The sequence below is a fragment of the Mucor velutinosus genome, assembly GCF_035048745.1.
Source record: "Mucor velutinosus strain NIH1002 chromosome Unknown tig00001564, whole genome shotgun sequence".
Lineage (NCBI taxonomy): Eukaryota > Fungi > Mucoromycota > Mucoromycetes > Mucorales > Mucoraceae > Mucor > Mucor velutinosus.
Window position 1 is genome coordinate 4,194,120 of NW_027041906.1, and position 9,314 is coordinate 4,203,433.

Here is a 9,314-nt window from a genome sequence, read left to right on the forward strand (position 1 = left end):
ATTTAGTATCCTCTTCAGGCACCTAACGGTGCTGGAAAAAATGTTCCTTCTCAAATCGTTGCACCCCCCCCCCCAAAAAAAAAATAAAATTTGCTTGAATTGATTTTGGATCTCAAAAAGGAAACATGGATATGCTTTACAGACAATCAATGTTGACGCTTTTCAAGTGGCGATGATTTGCAAAAACATCTTAAAATCCATCTAAAACCAAAGGCACATTCTCCAACGCTCGACTTGATATTATTTGAATGAAAGCACATTACTATGCTCTATCATCGTATAGACACCAGGTTTACATGCTGGCTACACAAGCGTACCATGCGCATGTACTAAATAGGCAACTAGCATTGAAAATAGCTGTGGATCACAAAAAGGGAACGATTTGAAGCTCCAAACGGAATTCAAAATGGTGTGCATGATTCAATAGTGTGATAAAAGTGGATTGAATGTAAAAGGGCAGCACTAGATGAAAATCACCATGACAACCAAGATATTGGACACAGACACATTGTCAAACCAGGCCATGCTTACTCAACGTTAGACGCTCGGGGCAACAGCCTTGTACTCCAAATCTCGGTACGACGATTTTTTTTCTCAGAGGTACATCATTTTTGCGTTTTTTTTTTTTTTAAAAAGAATCGCAAGCCTTTAAAAGCCAAGTGCAAAGCCTCAACTCAGGAGATGGATCAAATTAAAACAAAGTGAAATTGCCACAAATCAGTATATCTATAAGCCGTTCCGATGAGAACTTGGAGATGAAAATGCTGGTTGACGGAATCGAGTTGGACTATTCCACTGACATGTTGATCAATTCATCTATCATAAATTGGACACGTAGTATAAGTGATTATCTCAACATCTCTGGGCTGTAATTCACTCCCTTGATTTAGGGAGCTTCTTTGTTTATATTAGGCAATCAGGGAGAGTAAAGGTGGAGATGTAAATGTATGCAACACAGTAGCCAGATGTTGCCTCGAATCAATCAATTAAACATGAATGAGTGATGTTGCATCCTTCATATCCTCGACCATTAAAACTCAATTGAAACCGATTTCGAATGATAACTGGGTCTGTTTAAGAATGTAAGTGAAATGGAAGCTCTTTTGAATGGGCCAGGGGATAAATTTTTTATAAACTCCCTCCTACAGATTTCTCGCCCGCCTAAAACTTCAATCGAATTGGGTTGCCTTTTAAGCAGCCAATGTGAATTTGTGTGGTGAGAGAAGGAACCCAATGTTAAAAAGACATCATCTAATATCTGTGCGGTTCCAATTTTTTTTTTCGCTTCTTTCTCTTTCTCATTTTCTGCTTTTTTGCACTCCAATTTCTCATTCACCCAATGCACAAAGAAGCTCGCAAAGTCATTGCTGTTGACCTCGATCAGACACTAGCACACACATTGGAAAGCCTAGTGGCATGGCATAACGACACATATGCCACCGACCTTGATGTTACAGATTTTAATACGTACGAATACTGGAAGGTTTGGGGAGGCACTCGAGAGGAAACCTGTATGAAGATCAGAGATTTCTATGACTCGAGCTACTTTGATCGCATCCAGCCTATACAGGATTTTGCATTGGAGGCACTCAAGATGCTGAAAAAACGTCATTTCACCTTGGTTATCATCACATCCCGCCAGCAATTTGTTGCAGAAAAAACAAAACGGTTTGTTGATAGACATTATCCAGGTATGTAACGCAACCACACGCACACATGTTTGGCTTTTGTTGTACACGGACTGATACACAAGGACAAACAAGGCATTTTCGATAGCATCTACTTTTGCAACTTGGATCTATCAGATTCTGAGCAGCTGGAATACGTATCAAAACCAAAGTCTGTCATCTGCCAGGAGATTGGAGTCGATGTACTGATTGATGACTCGCTGGAGCATGCATTTGACTGTTCGACTTTGGGGATTGACATCTTGCTGTACGATAGACAAGGCCAATACATCTGGAATCATGACGATATACTGAAAAAGCGACATGCACAATACTCTGCTCCAACACTGACATCTACCTCCAAAAGACTGTATCATCAAACGCCTCGAGAATTGTCGAAAAACGTGCATCGTATGACAAGTTGGAAGGAAATCATTGCACAGTTTCCAAAGCCGTCTAGTCCACTACGATACTGTTACTTTGCAGAACAAGATCAACAAGATGAAGAAGAAGAGGAAGAAGAGGAGGAAGAGGAAGAGGAGGAAGCGGATTCGTATGATAGCGAACAGCATTACTTTGACAATTCAAATTACTATGTCTTTGAAACAGTCGAAGTAGAGGAATTGAGTGAAGAAGAAGAAGAGGAAGAATATCCACTCTACAGAGACAATCGAGTTTGGGTTTAAATTCTAATAAATCTTTGTTGAACAAAGAGCACCACAAACAGCAAAATATCATACCCTTTGCGTAAGGAAAACAGTGTTTTATCTCTTCCTCTCTTTTATTAAATAATTTCTCTTGTGTCTCCGTTATATATATATATATATATATTCGACAATAAAATAGTCTTTTCTTTTTCACTCTTTCTTTCTTTTTTGCATTATACTGTTCCTCCTCCCCCCCACGAAAGCAGCCCCTTCCCCCCCCCCCCCTCTATTTTTTTCTATTTGGGCTCTCACTCACTCTCCATACAAAACCTAAAACTAGAACAAGAGAAAGAGAGAATTTTCTCGTCACGTTTCTTGCTGACCAATATATATAAATATAAATCCAACAAGCATGTCCTTATTTGTTCATCCTCTTGAACAGCAACCTCAACCATCTGAACAAGAAAAGCCAACATTTGTGCCTGATTCTCATATAGATTCTACCGCCATGTCTCAACAAGCACATCTAGAACAAGCACAGCAACAAACTCCGTCTTCATCACCATCTCCACCCCCTCCTCGTCCTCAACAACGAGCCTACTCTGTCACTGCAATGCCAAGCGAATTACAGAAATCAGTAATGAGACATCAGGAAGCAGAGCATCAGGAGAAGCTTCGTCATAATCAGCCTTGGTGGCAATACTACTACCAATTATACCATTATCATCTGCCACCGGGAAGAAAGCCAACAGTGTTTGGTCCCTATTTGCTGTTGCAAACCATGGGTGAGGGTGAGTTTGGCAAGGTCAAGTTTGGTATCGAAGTGAAAACAGGGCAAGAGGTAATTTTGGAGACAACCATTTGGCTGTGTGTATATTGGTATTGAGCTAATTTTGATTAGGTTGCTATTAAACTCATTAGAAAAGATAGTATTGATTCCACCTCACGTATGACTAAAGTTGAAAGAGAAATATCTGTGTTACGGGTAAAAATGGCTCTTTTGATGATTTCTGTACAAGACTAACACACACACACACACACACACACACACACATAAATTGCAGGTATTGCGACACCCAAATATCGTTGAACTGTTTGATGTCATTGAAACAGAGAAATATATCGGCATCATCTTACAGTGCGCCACAGGCGGTGAATTGTTCGATTACATCCTTGCTCATCGTTATCTTAAAGAAAGAGACGCTAGCAGATTATTTGCACAGCTGATTAGTGGCGTACATTATATGCATCAAAAGCACATTGTCCATAGAGATCTCAAATTGGTATGTTGTCTATTGCTACTCTTCAAAAAGCACATGCTCACTATGACTATAGGAAAACTTGTTGCTCGACAAGCATCGCAATGTGCTGATCACTGACTTTGGCTTTGCAAATCAGTTCACATCGCCTCAGGATGACTTGATGTCAACTTCATGTGGATCCCCTTGTTATGCGGCACCAGAGCTGGTCATGAACCAAGGTGTGTATGTCGGTCCTGCGGTGGATATTTGGTCTTGTGGTGTCATCTTGTTTGCCATGCTATGCGGTTACTTGCCTTATGACGACGATCCAGCAAATCCAGAGAGCTACAACATCAATTTACTCTACAAGTACATTTTGAATACCCCTTTGATATTCCCAGACTACATATCCGAAGAAGCATGCGATTTATTAAGTCTAATGCTGGTGCCTGATCCAGAGAAGCGATGTACAATGGAAACCATCATGGCTCATCCTTGGTTGAGCCCACACCAACATTTGTTTGCTCAAGCGCCCCAGGAAGAGGACGATACTATTTCAGAAGAAGAGCAAGTGGTGCCTGATCAAGACACACCTATACCTGAACCCGCTAGACGCAATACCACCATTGGCGTATCACAGTACCAAAATGACGCAAATGAAATTGTCGATATACCTCAAACAATCAAAGAGCAAGAGGTGAGCGAGGATCAAGAAATGGAAGAGCTGCCTTCAGAACAGCATGAGGATACCACTTCCAATGCTACCACCAAAGACACACCGATGCAGGATATATCCACCATCGAACTACCCCCTCTCACTGTTACCGCGACTACAGACGAAACGGATGAAACCATTACAGAGGAAAATGCCGCCAACCAACAAGCAGAGCAGCAGCAGCAGCAGCAGCCACCAAAACAAGAGAGCAAAACACCCGTTTCACCATCACCTCCTATTCCCCCTCAAAAGCAAGACATTCCCATCATTCAGGACGAGGTGCAGCCAATTTCACCATTACCTACTGTTCACCAAAAGACTGAAAATAGACCTAAATCAACAATTTCCTCCACAGAAAAGGTTCTTCATTTCCTTTCTGGTCATAGCAACACGCCTAAACCAGGTAACACCAATGAAAAGCGCACAAGGCACATGTCTCTCGCAATTGAAAATGGATCACCCTCCATTTTGCAAGCTAAATTTTTGTCCAGTATCAATCAACGCAAAACGGTATCACCCTCACCCTCACCACAACAGCAGCCCACACCTGAAGCATCGCCTTCACCCAATACCAGTGCTAGCACGCCTCATCCCAGCAAAAAGCCCAACAACACCAAGCGCAATGTCCGTCTCAGCACCATGACACCGCCACCTCAACCTCAGCCATCACGTACGAATGACAGAGGCACAAGAAGAAAGACACTGAGTCTATTGGTCAACTCCATGACCGACAATACCAAAATGCCATTCTCGAACCGACGCCAGAGTAATGCGCGTACACCACCACCTTCCACAACAGCAGCAGTAACTGAGGAACGTGTCCACATGATGCCTTCTGTTTCAGAACACACGATCAACAGAATGACCGACAAAGAAAAGCATCGTAGCGCAGGCAAGAAATTAATGGATTGGTTTAAAAAGAAGCCCTTGAGTAAGTTTTTTTTTTTTTTTTTTTTTTTTTTTTTTTTTTTTTTATATTTTACTGTGAATTACAAATGCAAATCTTAACCTCTTTTTTTCAGGTACCATTCACAGATCTACAAACCAATCTAGTGATACAATGTTGCACAACAGTCATGATCTACCCTCTTCCTCATCCAACACTAATTCTGGATTTTCAGATGCAACCACCGTAGTCGACCCCAAGCTGCGTACGCATCACGGTGCCGTGGATCAAGAAGCACTCACCTCGAGGCCGCCAGCACAGGTGTTTGCAGAGGTGAAAGCAGCACTCAAGGCATCAGGCTTGGAATGCAAACGAGATGGAGGTGAATACAAGCTCAAGTGTTCTCGTCCCAAACGCCCTGCTGAGAAACGAAATATGAACAGCCATCATTATCATCAAAATGGCAGCAGTAGTGGCAATCCTCCTTTCCGCATGTTATTACGTAGATCCAGTGCACATCAATCCACTGTGTCAGCAACAACAACAACGACAACACATACCACCATCAAGAGCAGTGAGAGTGGTAGTAGTGACAGTAACACCAAGCCTGCCACCATCTATGGTGATCCCAACGTGGATCCCGGAGAAGAAGTTCGATTTAGCGTGGAACTTTGCAAGATCAAAAACCTACCAGGCCTTTATATTGTGGACATGCGTCGTATGAGAGGCAATGTGTGGGCTTACAAGTTTATCTATCGTACACTTTTGGACACACTCAAGTTGGGTGGTAAAAGCGGTTACTTGAATACCGAGAAGCAACAGCAACAACAACAACAACAACAAGAAGAAGAAGAAGCACCTCCAGTGATCCACGAGGAGAGCAATGCCAATCATCGTTTAAGTACAGCTAGTAGCAGTGGTGGAAATAGTAGCAGCATTTTAGATGATGCCCCTCATACGCCTTCTCCTCCTAATTTAACAAGTAAAGAAGCCAATGCAGCAACAGCTACGGCTGTGGTAGCTTAAACTGCATGCCCTTTTTTCCTATCTAAAAAATATATATCTCTAATTTAATTACTTTATAATAACACTAATAATACCAATACCCTTTATCTCAGTATCTGTCTGTATAATACCTACATTTGTCTCTCACCCTAGACCTCTTCAATTCGAAAAGTTATTTTCTGAGCGTACGCTCGCAATCATCCAATTCAGGCTCCTGAGTTAGGATGTCCTCTATTCTTTGTCAATCACAGTTTTGCACACACACACACAGCCTTATGGCAAACAAGATGTTAAGGCTCTGCAAAAGAGTAACAAATATCAGTAAGATGCTTTTCGAATACAGTATATGCAATCGACATTGCAGAAAGCGTTGCTAAGCGAGGGAAATGTTGCCCATCTTGATTTGGAACGCCTAGTTGTAAAACATAAGGCTAGGCAGACGCACACTGTCTTGAGCCCAGACTCACCCGCACGTCAGATATTAGTCAATGAGACGGTATAAGCAACTTGTATACAAAGTTAAACATTGACCACACATTTTGAGTATGTTCTGCACTGGCCGATCTATCTCGCTACGCTCAATGTCGGCGTCGCCTTGCGAGCTCTCGCCAAAGACAGGCATGAAACTTGATTTAAAAGACAGAACTTGGGAGGTACAGATCAGTATTTTTTATGTAGCATTTACGTTGTATTATTACTAGACTTCTGGTTCACTACATCCTCCGTCCAAGTCGCATTTTCTGGCGACAGAACTGTGATACCATTCGCGGATGCTGCTCTTGAGATGGCGACACAGAGCTGGCCATGCGTAAACACAGGGTTTTCATGGGATCTACAGCGACTTTTTTTTTTTTTTTTTTTGAGAGAGATTGTCATTGCAAAAGACACCTACTATACAGGGAAAAAACTCCCAATAAAACCAAATAAAAAAAAAGACTTCAAGCTAAACGACTGTTCCTTCGAACTCATGACTCCCATTTAATCAGCATCGCAATCATCATTGTCATCAAAAGAAAGGCATTTAGATCAGCCAGCAGCAAGCTGCCGCCGCCGCCAAAATCAATTGAAACGCAGTTTATTTTTTTCTGTTCAAGATTGGGCAGATCTTGTCTTTTTTCGACTTCTTTAATCTATTTTATGATGTTAGACTATATAAACTGTAATAATCACCCTACGCTTCCTAATACATTCTTCAAGTACTTTTCAAGGCGCTTCCAATGGTGCTAATTGTAATAGGTATTTTGAATGAAATTATTGAATAATTTACGAAAGTATGAAAAGAGGTTTCTGGCCAAAATGTCGAAATTTTACATATAAAGACCTCATAAAAGTGATTTCAGAGGTTGCTTTGGATCGAGAGAAACACTTTGAATTAATATATACCATAGTAAAAGTATTCATTTTCAAGGTGAAAAACGCGATCGTTTGATTTTCGTAAAAAACTATGAGGTACCCCTCATGCTTTTTGGTCGATTTTTGACCATGTTTTTTTTGGCCCAAAAAGTTGAGCAAAGGTGTCAAGAAGTTACTAATACTCAAGTACAATTGTTTGGTGTCATTCCGGTGACTCAGAAAGGTCTACATGTCAATATATGAAGGCTTGAAAGCTGTCAAATTTGGTCACGTATTGCTTTATAGAGTTTATTTACTCGGCATAAATCACATCTTTGGTAGCTGCAATTTACTGGAAAGGCAGTTCTGTAGCTTGAGCAATTTTTAATTCGAATAGGAGGCATATTGATTTTGGTAAATCTGATTCATGCAAATTTTGATGCGCTATGTTGCTAGTAAGCTTATTAACAATGAAAATGATAACCCGAATCTGCTCCTTGATCATTATAGTTTTGCGCGTTTGCTTCGCTACTGTTGTAAACCTTCTCAAGGCCAATGTTACCAAATGTTGCCTTGAAACCACAAATCACTCCCTCCAAAGCCAACTAACAGACAAGAAATCACTTGAATTTGATGCGTAATGTTCTTGAGAGAGGACCTTTTAATCTTTGATCGGCTACGACGACGCTTTTGTGTTCATGTTTTCCAGTAAATAACGCAGATGATGATGATAGTATTCATGAGGTAAAACGCACTGCATAACAACAACTATATCCCTTTGCCAAACCGCAACGAAGCATCCCATCATCAAGCCGTTTTAAATACAACATTTTCCAACATCTAATAATCTCTACATTATATATCACTCGCTCGTAATTACTTGTAATCATCAACTTTCAATAGCTGTTATACACAGTTCTTCTTTGTTCAAAATCGCCTTATTTCAAATTTTCACCCGTCTTTTCTCAATAGCAACTCTTTCAATTTAATCATAAGACTTCAATTACCTTATTGCCCTTTTGTTTGCAGAATCAGACTCTACTAGGAACGTGCTACTTTCAAAGCTTCAGCATCAATATTTCGAAGCTTGATTACAGATGGTGAAGTGGCCAAGAGTTGATTTCCATTGTAGAATGCCCAAAACAACTGTCATCTCAACGGGGCCATGTTACTATTAAAAGACATGCATATATAATAAGAACAACTGCATGATGATGGCAAGGGTAAGCACTCTGAAAGAATAAGAGATGACAAGTACTAAAGTAAATATCAAGGAGGGTGTTGTTGCAATGTTTTGTAATTCATATAAGCCTTAAAAAGATACATGCTCAACGATGAAAGAAGCTGTTATTCACGCATGATTTATATAGCTTATATTAAAATACTGGTCTTGATCCACAGGATCAGTAACTAAATAATGGAATTATTGGGAGGAGCCACTAAACTGCTGTCAGATGAGAAGAGATAATATGAACCAAATTATATAAAAAATAGAGAAGCAAAATGCACATTTCATTGCAGACGACTGTTCTAATTTTGAATGAAGAAGGATTGTAAGAGGAGTGGTCCATCCGCTTCTTTCACCCTCCTCTATATTGCAGATGATTCAAAAGTTTAAATTAGGTACTGTTATAACAAAAACAACGTAAACAATACTGTGCTTCAGTAATACTACTTGCAGTTTACCTTCTCGTATTGTAAATTTGAAGCAATAACTCTTACATCAAGCTGTTTAATGGATACCATATTAAACAAATGCGTCTTATCTTATTTATGAATAAAGAAGGATTTAAATAGCATCTATTGTGGAATACATCCACT

At 40.3% G+C, this 9,314-nt stretch overlaps 2 protein-coding genes across 2 annotated transcripts; both read left to right on the forward strand.

The window, feature by feature from the left end:
- Nucleotides 1–1,339: 1,339 nt before the first annotated feature.
- Nucleotides 1,340–2,353, forward strand: ATC70_011679 (NAD-and Zn-dependent alcohol dehydrogenase; the record flags this gene model as incomplete). The annotated part of the gene is made up of 2 exons (XM_064830865.1): nucleotides 1,340–1,691; nucleotides 1,764–2,353. The coding sequence occupies 2 exons, from the start codon at nucleotides 1,340–1,342 to the stop codon at nucleotides 2,351–2,353; spliced, it is 942 nt and encodes a 313-aa protein (XP_064683367.1).
- Nucleotides 2,354–2,726: 373 nt separating this feature from the next.
- Nucleotides 2,727–6,182, forward strand: ATC70_011680 (uncharacterized protein; the record flags this gene model as incomplete). The annotated part of the gene is made up of 5 exons (XM_064830866.1): nucleotides 2,727–3,155; nucleotides 3,216–3,299; nucleotides 3,379–3,597; nucleotides 3,650–5,201; nucleotides 5,293–6,182. 5 exons carry the CDS (start codon nucleotides 2,727–2,729, stop codon nucleotides 6,180–6,182), a joined length of 3,174 nt encoding a protein of 1,057 aa, XP_064683368.1.
- Nucleotides 6,183–9,314: the final 3,132 nt, after the last annotated feature.